Here is a 16,655-nt window from a genome sequence, read left to right as displayed (position 1 = left end):
TTCTGTATTGTTTCGATTGGATAGGATTTCTACCATTATTCTATTTCGTTTCAGTCCTGTTTTGTTTGTTGTCTGAGAACTTGATTGTCAAGTAAGAAGGAAGGAAGGTGAGATGCAGATGCACCCCTACCTCCACCCTCAGAGCATATTCTCCTTTGGAAATGGACCTTGAAAAGATCATTTCTCTCTGGGGAAGCAGAACATAACCTTAAGGTGTGGGTGTGGCATCCACCTCCATCTGGCATGGGCCTTGGTGGGAGGAGGGCATTCCAGGGTGGAGAAAGGAGAATGGGCCTGGCGGAGAGAAGTGGTCTGGCAGTTTTCTGACGATGCAGTTGTCCCTGCTGTCTGGGCCTGCGCTATCCAACACAGCAGCCACTAGCCACTTGGAGTTATTACAATTTTATAAAAATTCAATAAAATTTAAATTCCATCAGCACTAGCCTCATTTCAAATGCTCAGTGGCCAATGTGGCTGATACTGTATCAGATGGCGCAGACTTGGAACATTTCCATCAGGGCAGAAAGTTCTACAGGACAGCTTCTTCCTAGGCTCTAGGCAGCCCCGGAGCCTCACCTGGGGGATAAGCAAAATCACAGAGTGAGAATGCGTGTGGTCCAGGACCCCTCCCAGTCCCAGATACCGAACGACATCTGAGCAAGGGACTCTGTTGCCCCGGGGACGGTTTCAAAAGCTGGAGGCCGGGACTCCAAAGGGCTGGAGAGGCGTGATAACAGAACCAGTGCTTCAGCAGCAACTTCTCTTTTGCAATCCTTGCTGGTCTGACAGGCTCCTGCAGAATTACATCACTTCCTAAAAAACAGGCACACACCTCTCCTTCAAGTCAGCACCGACCCAAACAAGCAGGAAACAGGAAATGTTCACGTTTCAGAGAGGCTGCAGCCCGGCGCAGCATCCTGAGCGCGCCTCTGCCGAGGCGAGCGGACATGCAGGCTCCCCGCGCAGCCCTAGTCTTCGCCCTGGTGATCGCGCTCGTTCCCGTCGGCCGGGGTAAGCCGCCTCCACTTCCTACTCCTGGGAAGGAGGATCGCAAAAGCTGGTAGGGTGCCCGAGGCTACAGAACTCTGCCGGGGAGGGTGACACCCAGAAAATCTAATCCTTTCTGTGAAAGAAGTGGAGAAAATTAGAACTCCTTTTTTTGGGGGGTGGGATGGAGAGGGGACTTCGCTTTCGCTGCAGCTGTCTAAACTGGCTCCAGCTCTCACTTCATTTAACCCTCTTTCAGTCTTTGTCTTCCAGGAAGTGTGCGTCCCTGTAATTTACCAGCTTTAATGGGCATATTAAGAAAACCATAAACTTTTTGGCAGTTTATGTTAAAAAAAAAAAAGCTTCAATTGGCTGAAACAGAGACATGATTAATTTGCTTTTTATGGTGTGGGCTGAGAAGTCTGCTGATTCCAAAATCTCCTGGAAAAACTGGGGTGTGAAAATTTACTACTAGAAAGCATACTAAAGAAACGACATAAACTTAAAAAAAAAAAAAAAGGAAACGGGAAATTATCCGAAGAGCTACCAAAGAGCTATGTGTTAGAGGGTACCCCTCTAACACATCAAGTAAAGTCTTTCATCTACCTTTATTGCACCTTGTTACTTCTACAGATTTTTTTTTTGCATTGATTGTTACTAATGAAGGTTTGTTTGAAAAAGTAATATGATTGGAACCAATCAAAGGTATTGGAAAAAACAAAATATTGAATCTCATTATTATGGGCTAAAAGCAACAACTGATTTACACCCTTGCCAGTTGCTACAACAAGCACAAGCACCTTCAGCTGCCTCTCTTGTTGACTTGCCTTTGGGCAAATACACTGGCTGCCCATTGTTTCTGTCAATGAACACCGACTGCTTCTAGTGTAGGGCAGTATTTACCAAGCAAAAGGAAAGTTCTCAAGCTACAGTTCTTTAGATAGAATGAGGGACATCAGCCCCAACCTAACAGATGTGACAACTTCCTGGAGGTCAGCAGCCAGCACCCAGCCACCCCACTCCATCAATTTCTCTTCCCCTGGGTGTTCTCCATGTGGTCCCCCAGGCATCTGAGGTAGAAAACAAAGTGGAAGGCAAATCATTCCAGCTGAAAAGATGTCTGGTTAAATTGAGTTTAGTGTTCAGAGTGGGTTTGGAAGTTGATGTGTTGTTTTATGCCCAATGTTTTGGAGCTGGAAGGGAACTTGAAGATGATGCAGCTCAAACCATATTGAGCACACAGGTGAAGAAACAGAGGTGGAAGAAGGGAGATGTCTGGGTCTTGCTGCTAGTCAGCTCTTCTGGCTTCTACTCCAGAGTTCTTTGAGCTCCTCCACCCTCCACCACCACTGCCCCCCTCCCCCCACCGCCGCCCCGGAACCAATCACTGTCTCTGCCAAGAGCTCTGGAACCTTTCGTAGTAGGACATCAGGGAAGAAAAGCCTAGCCATCCTCCTTCCACCTCTTCTATTGCGCAACACTGCCACAGGTGCCTCAAACACTCCCTTAATACTAATTCATCTTGACTGAACTTTTTTTTTAGCTTCTAAAAAATGATTGAGTCCTAGTGTCTGCAATTCAGGAGATGCAAAAAGAGAATCTGAAGAGACTCGGTTAAAGTTGCCTTTCTGACACCTGAATCTGATCGTGAACATCTTCCCCCTTAAGGACCCCTCATTTATGCCCCTTCACTTGTTCCTCATTTTTGCCCCTTAGACTCTCACTGCAACCTCCTTCCCAGTGGCACCTCCTTCCAGTTGTCTTCCCACTCCGTGGCTCTTGCCTATAATGAATACATTCTTTTTCCTACCTACCAAATTCTTGTATCACCTTAAAAGTATCAAACTAAATGTGATCTCCTCCTTGATGTCTCCTTTCTCTGCCCCTTCCCTGGAGCTCTACTCGTACCTGCTGCTGTGCCTTGATAGACCTAAACTTCTGCTAATCACTTTGAACCATAATTGTGTTCATGCCTCCCAACTGGCTGTGAACAACTCCAGGGAAAATCCTCTGTAGTTCACCTTTGACTTTCCAAAATCCTGTAAGGGCTCAGCATAAATGAGAAAATAATTGTTGATAAATATGAAAATCATCCCTAGAATGGATATGAGGCTGATTACAAAAAAAAACTGATAGCTCCTGAAAACAGGTAGTGTTGGAATGTAAAGAGAAGTCAAAGATGAAAAGTTGCACTTCAGTAGAGTGCAGGGATTACCTAAATAATCCAACATGCTAATTGGGCCCTGCCGGGATTCCCAATGTCTGAAAAATGCCCACTTGCAAAAAGCTGTTGAATAAAAGCTATGACTTTGAGATGATTCATCATGGAAAAGGTGATTTTAAATTAAAGATTTTTAAAATTAATTAATGTACACTACTTTTAGCTAATAGTGCCTAAGGCTTCAGGATATAAGTTACTTTCTAGGTGTCACAGGTATATTTCCTTGAATTCTTCAAAAAATACCTGGGGATGTTTGTTAGATGAATCCAACCTACTGAACGGCCTGACACTGTTTGTGAGTATACTCTGAGATGCATCTCAAATTAAGACTTTATTAACAACGAGCGGGCAACATGAGATAATATCTGCAGTTGCATGAGACCAGCACTGTTACCTCTGAGTCAGCGACCTCTTCTCTTTTTAGAGATAGATAGCCTGACATAGAATTGAGTTCTACCCCAAGAGAAATAATTCACTTGGAAGTCACCAGGAGAGAAATAAGAAAGCAGCTTTTCTGGGACTATAATCGAATGGGTGAGCATAGTTAAAGGAAAGCTTGGGCCTAGGTGTCTTGGCCAGTGTAGGATCCTAAGAAAGTTCAAACTCAAGGAGATGTTCTGCTCATGGAGTAAAGTGGGGCAGGGGTGTCCCCATCTCTGTTCTTTATGCCCTGTCAGTGTCAGCTTAATACTATCAGAAAACCAAAAGCAATTTCCTAAATACCAAAAACATGGGATTTGTTAGTTGCTAAAAGCAGAATTGTTGCAGAAGGGAGAGCTAAAGGCCACGAGGCAGAAACAAGGATGCTGTGACTGTTTTGGTGGCCAAACAGAGAGGAATGGGAGATTTTCTGGGCTGGTTCAGAAGAATAAGAATTATATAAGTATTGGATGAATCTTGACAAGGAGAGAAAGAATAGTAGAAAATACTAGCTATGTAAGTAAGGCTACACATTCTGACACTGTGGTATCTCATATCTTATTTTAATGAACACGGCTGACATCTGCTGTTTCCTGGGACAGTCCCAATTTCAAGTATTAATAACAATGGTAGCTAACATATATAGAACTCATTATAGGTCAGGCACTGTTCTAAATGCTACATACACTAACTTATTTAATTCTCAGAACAACCTTATAAGGTGGGCACTATTATCCCTGTTTTTACATTTGAGAAAACTGAGGCACAGAGAGGCTAAGTGACTTGCCCAAGGTCACACAGTTAATTAGTGAATCTAAGTAAGATTCTGCCTCAGGAGTCCATACTCTAATCATACTCCATACTACCTCTGGGTTTCCAAGCTCTGCCAGGCTACTCATTTAGTTTTGGGTTTAGAAAACTGTGGTTGTTGAACCTTTCCAGCTGTAGGTGCAGCACAGAACTCTTGGCTAGGCTTTGCAGTGGCTGCATGTCAAGTATAGAGCTGCATTTGTTTGCACTGGGTCGGAGACTGGCTGACAGGAAGAGGAATGATGAGAGTTGGGTTAAAACTCAGACTGCTGAGGAGGAAGGGAGGGGCTGAAAGAGGTGAAGGGTGAGCACAAGAGAATCTGGGGATTTAAGACTAGAAGCAAGAAAAACAGAATGTCGAAGTCACTGGGTAAGAGGTTTCAGGGTGTGGGAACCAGCGAGGAGAAGAACAGCCTTATGTCAGGCAGTCACTGTGGGAGAGCCCTACTGAGAACTGGCCATTACGACTAAATACTCTAAGGGACTCCCTCAAAAAACAGACAGAGACGATGAGCTTTAAAGTCCTTCTGTGTCTGAAATTTGGAATCCCAGGAAACCATAAGAGGGAAGATATTGACTGGGATGGGCTCAATTCTGTAATGAAACAATGCAAACTGCAGCTTGCCTATTCGTATGTAGTTTGTACCGCTCTCAAATGTTGGCAAACACATGGAGAGACAGGAACTCTGCACTACTGGTCCGAGGGTAGATTAGTGCAATCACCTTGTCTATCTTGATGGTCAAGCCATCCATTGGGCTTTTAATTTTAGTCATCATTATTTGGCATTTCTAGAAAATTTGTTCTTTTTTTTTTTCTTTTTGAGACAGAGTTTCACTCTTGTTGCCCAGGCTGGAGTGCAATGGCATAATCTTGGCTCACCGCAACCTCTGCCTTGTGGGTTCAAGCGATTCTCCTGCCTCAGCCTCCCAAGTAGCTGGGATTACAGGCATGTGCCAGCACACCCGGCTAATTTTGTATTTTTAGTAGAGATGGGGTTTCTCCATGTTGGTCAGGCTGGTCTCAAACTCACGACCGCAGGAGATCCACCCTCCTCGGCCTCCCAAAGTGCTAGGATTACAGGCATGAGCCACCTCACCTGGCCTATGTGTTCTTTTTTTATACACATTTTGCTTTGGGTTTTTTTCCCTTGTGTTATTTATTCCTTCTTTTATGTCATTATTTTAAACATCTTATTATCTATTTGGTAACTTTTAGCTAAAGTTTGTGTAGACATAATCTTGCTGCTTGTCATATCTGTTGCCTCACATTCTTTTTTTTTTTTTTTTTTTTTGAGATGGAGTCTCGCTCTGCTGCCCAGGCTGGAGCACAGTGGTGTGATCTCGGCTCACTGCAACCTCCACTTCCTGGGTTCAAGCCGATTCTCCTGCCTCAGCCTCCCCAGTAGCTGGGATTACAGGTGCATGCCACCACACCTGGCTGATTTTTGTATTTTTAGTACAGACAGGGTTTCACTATGTTGGCCAGGCTGGTCTTGAACTCCTGACTTCAGGTGATCCACTCACCTCGGCCTCCCAAAGTGCTGGGATTACAGGCATGAGCCACCGCACCTGGCCTTGCCTCCCATTCTTGATGGAAATCGTGGGGGCCCTGAGAGCAGAACCTGGTACACCGAGGATGGCTCACCCTACTTAACAGAACCCCAAATTATCTGATCCTGTCACCAAGCTACTATGAAGTGCTCTAAGCCCCAATTCTTTTCGAATATAACCCCAGCCTTGTCATCACAAACTAGGATTTGGAAGAAACTGAGACAGGGGTGTGCTTAAGGGAGCCCATGATTGGACCTCAGGCTTAATCCCCAGCCTTGAATGGGAAGTGGCAAGCATCAGAGGTCAGCTTCCAAGAGCTGCAGGAGGAAGCAACAAAGCCTCCATGAGGGGGTAAGCTGGCAGACCAGAGCCGGCAGTGGAGCAAGCCAGGTGCCAGAAGTAGGTAACCAAGGAGACTGAACTGATTGCCCTCAAGAAAGAAGAAAGGAATAGAGCAATCCAAATTGAAAATCAGAGGAGGGCCCAGATTCCACAGGTGTCAGGATGATGGCAAGATCAGCCTGGGGTAGCTGACCTGACTCTGAACTTTGCCAAAGTCATTTCAGTGACTTTTTTTCTTATACCATGGTCTGAAATTTTAGCTTTAACTGTTGACCCAGTGAATGGACAGGAGCTCCCTGAAAACATTATATAGCCTGTTATCTCCCTGGGCCCACACCTTTGTTGAGGAAATCCGCATTGGTAGATATAACTCCGAATTTCAACTTCCTCTAAGCATTTAAAAATATATATCTCTCCTAAGCCTTAGGCATTTTCTTGCTTTCTTGAGATTTCTTTATGCATTTAAAAGATTGCCTTTTATGTTTTATTCAACATTTCTAGGTGTTGCACATTGGGAGAATTTTCAGGTTACCGCATTTATCAGATTATATGAAAAAGGAAATTTTTCTATACAACCATTCTGGAGAATAATTTGGAAATATTACACAAGCAGAAGATGTTCATGCTCCACAATCCCAAGAATTGACTCCTAGCTCACTCACAAATGTGCAGTCAAAAGATATGGCTGAGGTTGTTGATGATAGCATTGTTTGTAAAAATGAAAAACAAAACAAAACAAAATGAAAGCAACCTAAATGTCTATCAACAAAAGGAAAAATAAAATTTAGTATAGTCACAGAATGAGTACAACATAACAAGTAAAATTAATGAATTCCAGCCAAATGTATCAAGGTGAATCAGTCTCAAAAGTCATGTTGATACATGTATCAAATGTATCAAGCCAAATGTATCAAAAGTCATGTTGATGAAAAAGTCAGTTAAAGATTATTATGCCACCAGGCATGGTGGCTCAGGACTGTAATCCCAGCACTTTGGGAGGCAGAGGCAGGCAGATCACTTGAGGTCAGGAGTTCGAGACTAGCTTGACCAATGTGGTGAAATTCCGTCTCTACTAAAAATACAAAAATTAGCTGGGCATGGTGGCGCATGCCTGTAGTCCCAGCTACTCGGGAGGCTAAGGCAGGAGAACTGCTTGAACCTGGAAGGCAATGGTTGCAGTGAGCTGAGATTGTGCCACTTCACTCCAGACTGGGCAACAGAGTGAGATTCTGTCTCAAAACAAATAAAGAAGTAAATAAAATTATTATGCAGAAGCGGGGTGGGAAAAAAAAAGAAAAAAAGGATTACTATGCATAGAATAATTATACTTATTTAAACATGTTTAAACAACCAAAATTATGCTATATATTGCTTAGGGACATAGACATGTTTGAAAAGTGGGAATGATACACAGTAACTTTAGGACAATAATTACCTTTGACGAGTGAGGAAGAGAAATGAGATCAGGGAGGGGTATAATGAGGGCTTCAATTATATCCAAAATATTGTTTCTGTCAGCAAAAAGATGGTAGTCCAGGGCTCAGCAAACTAAGACCCATGGGCCAAACCCAGCCAGCTTCCTTTATTTCCAAGCTAAGATTGATTTTTACATTTGTAAATGGTTTTACCTTTAATGTTTATATAAATAAGTGCTTTCATAATAGCTGGTATTTGCCTCTTGGCCCGCAAAATCTAAAATGTTTACTCTCTAGCCTTTTAGGAGAAAGTTTGCCAACCTCTGCTCTTGTCAATATGGAAAAATTTAAGATAATTAGGGGATGAGTGCCTTGTTACTTGTTAAATCATCCTCTATTCTTTTCAGTAGGTATACTTTCATAATGGAAAATAATGAGAGAGCCTGTGAGTTCTTCTTGCTCTCCTCCATCTTTCTTTTTCACGTCTCCCAGTCTCTTTGAAGATGGTCAATACACTCTCAGTTTCTCACATTCCATTCATTTCTCAATCCTCTGCCATGTGGCTACTGTGTCAGGTACAGATTTCAGATCGCTCTGTCTCCATCACCAGTGATTCCTAAAAGCTAAACCCAAAAGACCCATTTCTGTGCTTATTTTATGTTTTTCTCCATAGCACTTGTCCTAATTAATCAGTGATTGCAGCTCTCTTATCCTTGATCTTCACAATGCTCTTTTCTTCTGGGTCCCCTACTGTGACTCTGATTGCTTCTTTCCAGTGTTTGGTTATGAATCTTTCTCTACCACCTGCTCATTTCATGTCAGTGTTCTTTTCTTTTCTCACTCCTTACACCAGTCCTGGGTCATGACAACCCTTTTTTTTTTCTTAAGGGTTTCACTTTGTCACCCAGGCTGTATAGTACAGTGGCACGATCTTGGATTCAAGCCTCTGGGTTCAAGCAATCCTCCCACCTCAGCCTCCTGAGTAGCTGGGACTACAGGCACATGCCACTACACCCGGCTAATTTTTGCTTTTTTTTTTTTTTATAGAGATAGGGTCTCAGTATGTTGCTCAGCTGGTCTTGAACTTTTGGGCTCAAGCCATCCTCCCACTTAGACCTCCCAAAGTCCTGGGATTATAGGCGTGAGACATTGAGCCCAGCCACACCCACTTTCATCTCACCCCTGGGTTGGGGATTCCCAAATAACCCTCCAGCCAGACCTATCTGCCCAACCTGGTATTTTCATCACCAGTTTTCCCTGGACATGTCACAGGGGCCTTAAACTCAGTTCCAAAACAATACTCATTCTTTGCTCCCTGCCAGTTCAGACTCCTGTGGGCTCTCACCTAGGCTATTTTCTTAACTTCTTAACCAGTCTTCTTGCCTCTAGTCTCATCTCCAACCCATTTTCACATAACCTCCAGAGTGATGGTTCTGCAATAAAAATGGAATCATTTCCTCCTGTACTCATCCCTCAGTGCTTCTTCATCTCCTTGAGATAGAGTCCAATCCCCTTGGCATCATTACAAGCTAATGATGAGCTGGTCTTGAGTTCCTTACCTGCTTTACATTTGCTACTTCCTGCTTCCCACCGTGAGCCCTATAATACAGCCACTTGAGTGTGCCAAGCTCTTTTGGGCCACTGAATCTTTCTGTATGCTGTGCCCTCAACTGTAATGCCTTTCTTTTCCCTCTTTGCTTGAAGAACTCCCAAGGTTCAACTGACTGGTCCATTCCCCTGCATCAAATACCTGAGTACCCCTTAGCCCCAAATGCAATGAATGTCTTCCTCTCCCATGTACTCATGAGACTTTGTATACAAACACATGATGGCTTTTATTAATCTGTATTATAATTATTGATTTGCATGCCATCGTCCCTACTTAACAGCCACTTCCCTGGGAGGCAGAAGCTGGTCTCATTCACCTGCACTTGCCAAAGCTTAGAATGGCCACTTGCACGTTAATAGGCACACAACGAAAGTGTAGTGGCTGACTCAATGAATGCATAAACATGAAATTTATCAAATGCCCCAAGATTTACTTGTATATATGAGGAGATTATAATCATTTAAATAATAAAATCAAAATATATCAATACTTGGATAAATGTTATTTTTAGTTAACCCAGTTTTATAATTTTATTCCAGAATATTAGCTAACTATCCCAAATCTTTTATTTATTTAGTTATTTTATTTTATTTTTATTTTTTTGAGATGGAGTCTCACTCTGTTGCCCAGGCTGGAGTGTAGTGGTGCAATCTCTGCTCCTGCAACCTCCGGCTCCCGGGTTCAAGCGATTCTCCTGCCTCAGCCTCCCGAGTAGCTGGGATTACAGGCACCTGCCACCAAGCCCAGCTAATTTTTTTGTATTTTCAGTAGAGATGGGTGTTTTACCATGTTGACCAGGCTGGTCTCAAACTCCTGACCTCAAGTAATCCGCCCACTTTGGCCTCCCAAAGTGCTGGGATTACAGATTACAGGCGTGAGCCACCGCACCCGGCCTCCCAAATCTTTTAATGTATGAACAGTTCACCTCTGTCCCTTCAAACCAAAACAATTATTGCACTCTGCCCCCGCCAGCCTTCCTGGAGAAAATACTATGTAGCTGCAGAGAAAACATTTTTACCCACCTTCTGAAAATATGAACACAAGTTCAGACCTAGAAAAATACACAATAAGTGGCAAAATTATTTACAGAAAGGACACACAGTTACAAGCATTTTGGGGAGATATTTGAAAGGAAAACAAAGGAAATACAAGTTCCATAGATACTTAACTTCAAGCCAGTAAGAGCTGATTTGATAACTTTAAAAATAACTAAACTTTGTGTAACATAAAACTCATGGGAAAATCTACTCCAGTTGTTGAGGAAAACACAGAAATATTTCCTGAGTAATTAAATAAGGTGGTTAAAAGAAGAGTTACCTAACAGAACAGTATTCTGGTAGTTGTTCTGGCTTCTTTTCCTTAAAACCAATAAATCTAGTTTGTTTTTGAATTTTTTCTATGTTTCATATGAGTTAAAACCATCGTTGTTATTTTCTACTTCACACTACGCTGTAATTTTCAGAAACGGGATTCCAATGGTTGCCAAGGTTTGCTGACATGTTGTTATTATTCCCTGACAACACTAAATTCATTCATTTAAAAATTGATTTATTCTTTTCTAAGACTTATACTTGTTTGCTTATTTGTTTATGATTAAGATTGCCACATTTAGCAAATAAAAATATAGGACAACCAGTTAAATGTGAATTTCAGATAAGCAATGCTTTCCTTTACTATAAGGATGTCCTTTACAATTTAGTATAAGTATTTAGTACAAATATTACATGGGACATGTAACTAAAAATGTTTCATTGTTTATCTGATATTCAAATTTAACTAGGCATCCTGTATTTTACCTAGTAATTTTATTTCGGATTGTGATTATCTTTTATCAGGCAAAGACCATCTCTGCGTTGGTTCTGGTTCATCACTAACATCATAGACATGTTGGTTATGTACAGCTACATATTAGAATAATATTTAGGCTGAGTCCTAGATCAACCATTCAAATAAAAAGAGACCATTTCTGAAAAAAAATACTGATAATTACATAGAATAAAACCAGGAATTCAAGAGCAGATCAACTTTTAAAAAATCTGTGAAAGTAATCACGTTAAAAACTAAGTTAGGAAAAAATAATAAGTTTGTATTAATAAATGCACAAGAGAGGTTGACAAAGAGAGTGAGACTAGCACCACATCGATAGCTCCAGCCACAACAGGAAAATTCAGAGTGCTTGAGCCTAGAAGACTGTTCAGGATGGAAGGGCAGGATTGATTCTCTTTGAAGGTGAAATAGGACCAGAAGCCCAGTTGCTTTAGGGATCTGTTCGGGGCTTAGCTGATCCAAGGAAATGTGACCCACGATTCTTCAAAACCTCAGCAACTTGTTTCCTTCTTCAGCCTCTTGTAGGAAAGCATCAAACGCTGTTGCTCCTGTGCTCCTGCTTAGGCTGGCGATGGGGACTCTGGTGCACATCGTCTCCCTGTTGTTCCTCCTTCACTGTTGGTGGCGACCAAGCCCCTGGGGTGGCAGCCCACAGCGTTCCCTGGTTTCCTATCTTTAACTTATCACAAGCACCCACCTACCAGTTGTTGTTTTGTTTGTCTCTGTCTTCCAGTTTTTCTCTCTGGCAATGCTGAGCTTGTGCTGAGCCGAGCAAGGAGTGGGATGCCCATGTACCCCATGAAAGAGCTCTTCACCTATGGAATGGGGTGGCGGTGTCTTCCCACCCTGCCTCAGAGGCCAGGGAGACGGCAGATGTCTTGAGGCAAGGGCATGGCTGGGAGTATCTGTTTTCAAGTTACTCTTTTTCAATTGTAATTTTGAAATTGGCCCTTGAAAAGAAGAAATATAATAAAATAAGTAGAAATATAGTAAAATTGGGAAAGTATTCAGTTTGGCAATAACGATCATTTAATAATCCTTTTTTTTTCATTTCAAAGCACTTTCATGTTGCTTATCTCATTGATGGTACGAAGAACTTTTTGAAGCTTTTAAAATATATTTGTATTCTGTCTCCTAAAAATACACATTCTTTAAAACTGCCAGGTGCTACAGGTTACTGTAGGATTCCAGTGTATAAAAAGGTAGTCAGGTGGTCAAAAATGCAGCTTCCCCAAGTGAGTGACTTCAAACCAGAAACAGCCTTGGGGCCTGAGCAAATCTGATTAAATGTGAGCAAGCTTCCTCTTAAAAAGACATCAAAATAAAAGTTTAAAATGAAAAAGACATTGGAACATTGTGGGTCTCCCCACTGTGAAACATGTTTTAATCTGATAGTAAATTACAGTTGCAGGTGTGCTTCTCAATTCAAGGAGGTAAAAATACAACAAACCCTAACGAGTAATTTCCCAGAGCAGACTACTGGCTGAAAGTGCTTTACCAGACAACCTCCTCAAAACCAGAAAAAAGAATCCTTTCTTTATGTTCTTTCGATGCAAGGCATCATCACCTCTAGTTATCTGGTGGCTGAAGAGAAAAAGTGTACAAAACACAGGCATTGCTTGATGATCTCAAATACCTTTCTGCACTTACAAGCTGCCATTAATCTTCAATGCTTCTGCCTTGTATCTGTTCAACCACCTATTTACTCTGTCCATAACTTCTTCAAGTAAATTAGTCAGAAAAAACATATTAGGTGAAGGCTTTCACTTAATAAAATTGGCAAATATGTGGAACAACTGAGCTTATAAGAAAACAGCAATCCCTCCTCTTCTCGAGTCCTGCTCCCAGAGAGAATCAAGTCACCTGACCTTTACATGGGGGCAAATGCATGAACCACCCTCATTGCTCCTGACAAAAAAAAACTATAAACATGAAGTCTCATTATTTAGGATGCATAAGTTGTTATTAAGCAATTCCTCCATTCCCTTGTATGTTTGAAAAATTTAGATAGCTTTTTGAAGGAAAACCACTTTAGATTTGTCTTTCTTTGTGACTAGAGATACACCGTGTATGTATGACAGAAAGGAAGTTGTTAGGGGAAGGAGGAGATCAGACTCTGGAGAAGAAGGTGAGAGCGTGACTGGCAATTTCACCACAGACCCACCAGGCCTATTGGACATTTCCTTCAGTCATTCCTTCCACACACAGCAGATGGGGTTGCAGGTGCTGGGATACGTACAAAACAGTGAAGGAGACAGATGGTAGACAAGTACACAAATGAAGTAATTCCAGATAATAAATAATAAGTTAGTACCGTTTGGAAATGAACTAGAGAAAAGTACAGAGCACTTCAGAGCAGCATCTGTAGTCCGTGAGTATCGGTGTCCTTGTAGCACTGTCTGCAGTCCATGAGCAATGGTGTCCCATCACCACCATCTATAGTCTGAGCATTGGTGTCCCAGCGCCACTGTCCGTGGTCCATGAGCAACAGTGTCCCAGTGGTGTCATCCATCCACTTGGAGTTAGTGTCTCCATGCAAACACAATCAGCCTCCCATAGCCAGATTGTGTCCTGAAGAGTCTGGCATGGTTATTCTCATTTTAGTCCCATTCTGTCCCTGACCACATCACATCAGATTCCACAGATGCTGAACAATTGATTTTTAAAAAGAGATCAACTGAAGAGTTAAACTGTTTATTGGTGCATACTCCAAAATGCAAATTCTGGTAGGACTTGGTGGCTCATACCTGTAATCCTGGCACTTTGAGAGGCTGAAGCAGGAGGATTGCTTGAGCCCAGTAATTTGAGACCAGCCTGGGTAACAAAGTGAGACTCCCTGTCTCTACAAAATTTAATTTTGTTCCCAAAGGCTTCTGTGGAGGGTTGTCTAATCACATGTAAAACTAATGACTGTCTTCACGAACAATGGCAAATTAAAATAAAGTCCACTCAGTTATTATTTAACTCAGTCATTCTCAACCTAACATACATACTTACTAGAGTTATTTGGGGAGCTTTTAAGAAATACTGTTACCCAGGCCACGCCCCCAGATAGTCTCAAATAACTAATTTGGATAGGGCTTGAAAACTTCCCAGGTGATGCTGATGCACAGCAAATGTGGAGAACAACAACAGGTGTGACTGATAATTAGCCACAACTAAATGAGATTGTTTGAGCAACTTCAACCAGTATGCCCTGCAGACCAGCAGCATCAGCACAACGTGATTACTTGTTGAAAATGCAAATTCTGGTAGGACTTGTTGGCTCATGCCTGTAATCCTGGCACTTTGGGAGGCTGAAGCAGGATCGCTTGAGCCCAGTAGTTTGAGACCAGCCTGGGTAACAAAGTGAGACTCCCTGTTTCTACAGAAAATGCAAAAATTAGGCGTGGTGGCGCACGTCTGTAGTCCCACCTACTTGGTGGGCTGAGGTGGGAGGTTTGCTTGAGCCCAGGAGTGCAAGGCTGCAGTGAGCCATGTTCATACCACTGCACTCCAGGCTGGGCCACCAAGTGAGACCCTGTCTCAAAAAAAAAAAAAAAAAAAGCAAATTCTTGGGCCCCCTGCCAGACCTATTACATCAGAAACTATAAGACTACGCCCAACAATCTGTGTTTTAAGAAGGGCTGTAGTTGTTTCCAATACACACTAAGGTTTGAGGACCGCTGTCTTAAAGCACCAATCAAAGCTATTACTGATAGCTCTTCTATTAGCCATAACATTTTCGGGATATGCAGGATTTAAACCCTGGCATGCATCTCTCTAATTCAGGCTTATTCAGGAAGGTGTGATTGTCACAGCCCTCTCTCATATCCTAGCTAGACTCTTCCAGGTTCTTGAGACTTCAGTGATGATTTTTAAGCTATTGTATTCTGGTGATAGAGTTGGCAGCTGCTAGGCAAGCCTTTGGCATCCAACTCCTTGACCTCTAATTTTTCTCAAATTCACCGAGGACCATAGAGAACAAGACAGGGAATGATCTGGTGTGGCTCAGGGGAGGCCAGAAGTGGGCAGGGTCTAGAGAAGTGAGACACAACTTCAGCTGCGTCCTGGAGCCACAAGGAGAACTGTAAAAATTATTGAGACCTGGGTTCTACCCCTAAATATTTTGATTGATCGATATTTAGAACAGGGTCTTGCTTGATTACCCAGGCTAGAGTGCATTGGTGTGATCATAGCTCATTCAGCCTTGGACTGGACTCAAGTGATCCTCCTGCTTCGGCCTCCCTAGAAGCTGCACCCTCAGGTATTTTGATGTAATGAGTTTGGGGTATGGTGTGGGCATCAGGTTATTGAAAGATGCCTCAGTGATTCTATGTGCAGACTAGGCTGAGAACCACTGGAAGACTTCTTGGTTTGTTTTTCTCTCCTTCTTCTAATGCTAATCAGGCTCTTCATTGTATACTGAGGTACAGGAGAATGAAAAGGAGTCAGGCTTTTGGGTGTGATTTCTTGATCATCCTGAAATTCAAACATGTCAGTTACTCCACAAAGCAGGGAAGAGTTTGAAGGCTTGACATCTGACATGCTTTCTTTCATTTTACCATCTTAACTATAAAATTGTTTAAATAATTTGCACATGGAGTTCACATAATTGACAAATGAAAGAATGGGGCAACTGACTGTGGTCCAACATACTTCATGACATCCTGAGTTTAGTAGCATTCTCTTGTCATTGTTTTATTTCACATTGTATTACTAATGTGACAGTCTTTCAGTAAGTTTATAATACTTTCTTCTTCTAACTTTAAAAGCTAGAGCTTGGTTGCAGTTTTATAACATATTTTTGTGTTTATTAATTAAGCTTTAAAAAAAATTTTACTTTAAATTCCAGTGTGCAGGTTTGTTACATAGGTATATGTGTGCCATGGCGGTTTGCTACACCTATCAACCCGTCATATAGGTTTTAAGCCCTGCATGTATTAGGTATTTGTCCTAATGCTCTCCCTCCCCTTGTACCCCACCCCACGACAGGCCCCAGTGTGTGTTGTTCCCCTCCCTGTGTCCACGTATTGTCATTGTTCAACTCCCACTTATGAGTGAGAACATGTGGCATTTGGTTTTCTGTTCCTGTGTTAGTTTGCTGAGAATGATGGCTTCCAGTTTCATCCATGTCCCTGCAAAGGGCCTGATCTCATTCTTTTTTATGGTTGCATAGTATTCCATGGTGTATATGTACCACACTTTCTTTATCCAGTCTATCACTGATGGGCATTTGGGTTGGTTCCATGTCTTTGCTATTGTAAATAGTGCACGTATGTGTTGGTTGCACATTTGTTTCACTTTCAGAAAAAGAGAAGTTAGCTAGTTTGCTTCCTGGAGAAGCAGAGTCATTTCCATTTAGTGATAATGCCCTGAGCAGGGATAATGGGGACACTGTGCTGCCCAGCTGTTGGGGCTGCCAGGCGTTACCTCAAACATTTCTTCCCATTTACAAGGATTTTCCCATACATCCTCACCAGATGTGTGAAAG

At 42.3% G+C, this 16,655-nt stretch overlaps 1 protein-coding gene across 1 annotated transcript in view; it reads left to right on the top strand.

The window, feature by feature from the left end:
* The first annotated feature begins 484 nt into the window (after positions 1 to 484).
* TMEM154 (transmembrane protein 154) overlaps positions 485 to 16,655 on the top strand; it is a 53,910-nt gene continuing 37,739 nt past the window's right edge. The window contains exon 1 of the mRNA XM_003815894.5: positions 485 to 1,011. Coding sequence (XP_003815942.1) covers positions 948 to 1,011 — 64 coding nt within the window. The 5' untranslated portion in view covers positions 485 to 947. The remainder of the gene's footprint in view (positions 1,012 to 16,655) is intronic.

This window comes from Pan paniscus, chromosome 3 (assembly GCF_029289425.2).
Source record: "Pan paniscus chromosome 3, NHGRI_mPanPan1-v2.0_pri, whole genome shotgun sequence".
Lineage (NCBI taxonomy): Eukaryota > Metazoa > Chordata > Mammalia > Primates > Hominidae > Pan > Pan paniscus.
This window is presented reverse-complemented; position numbering and strand designations above follow the sequence as displayed.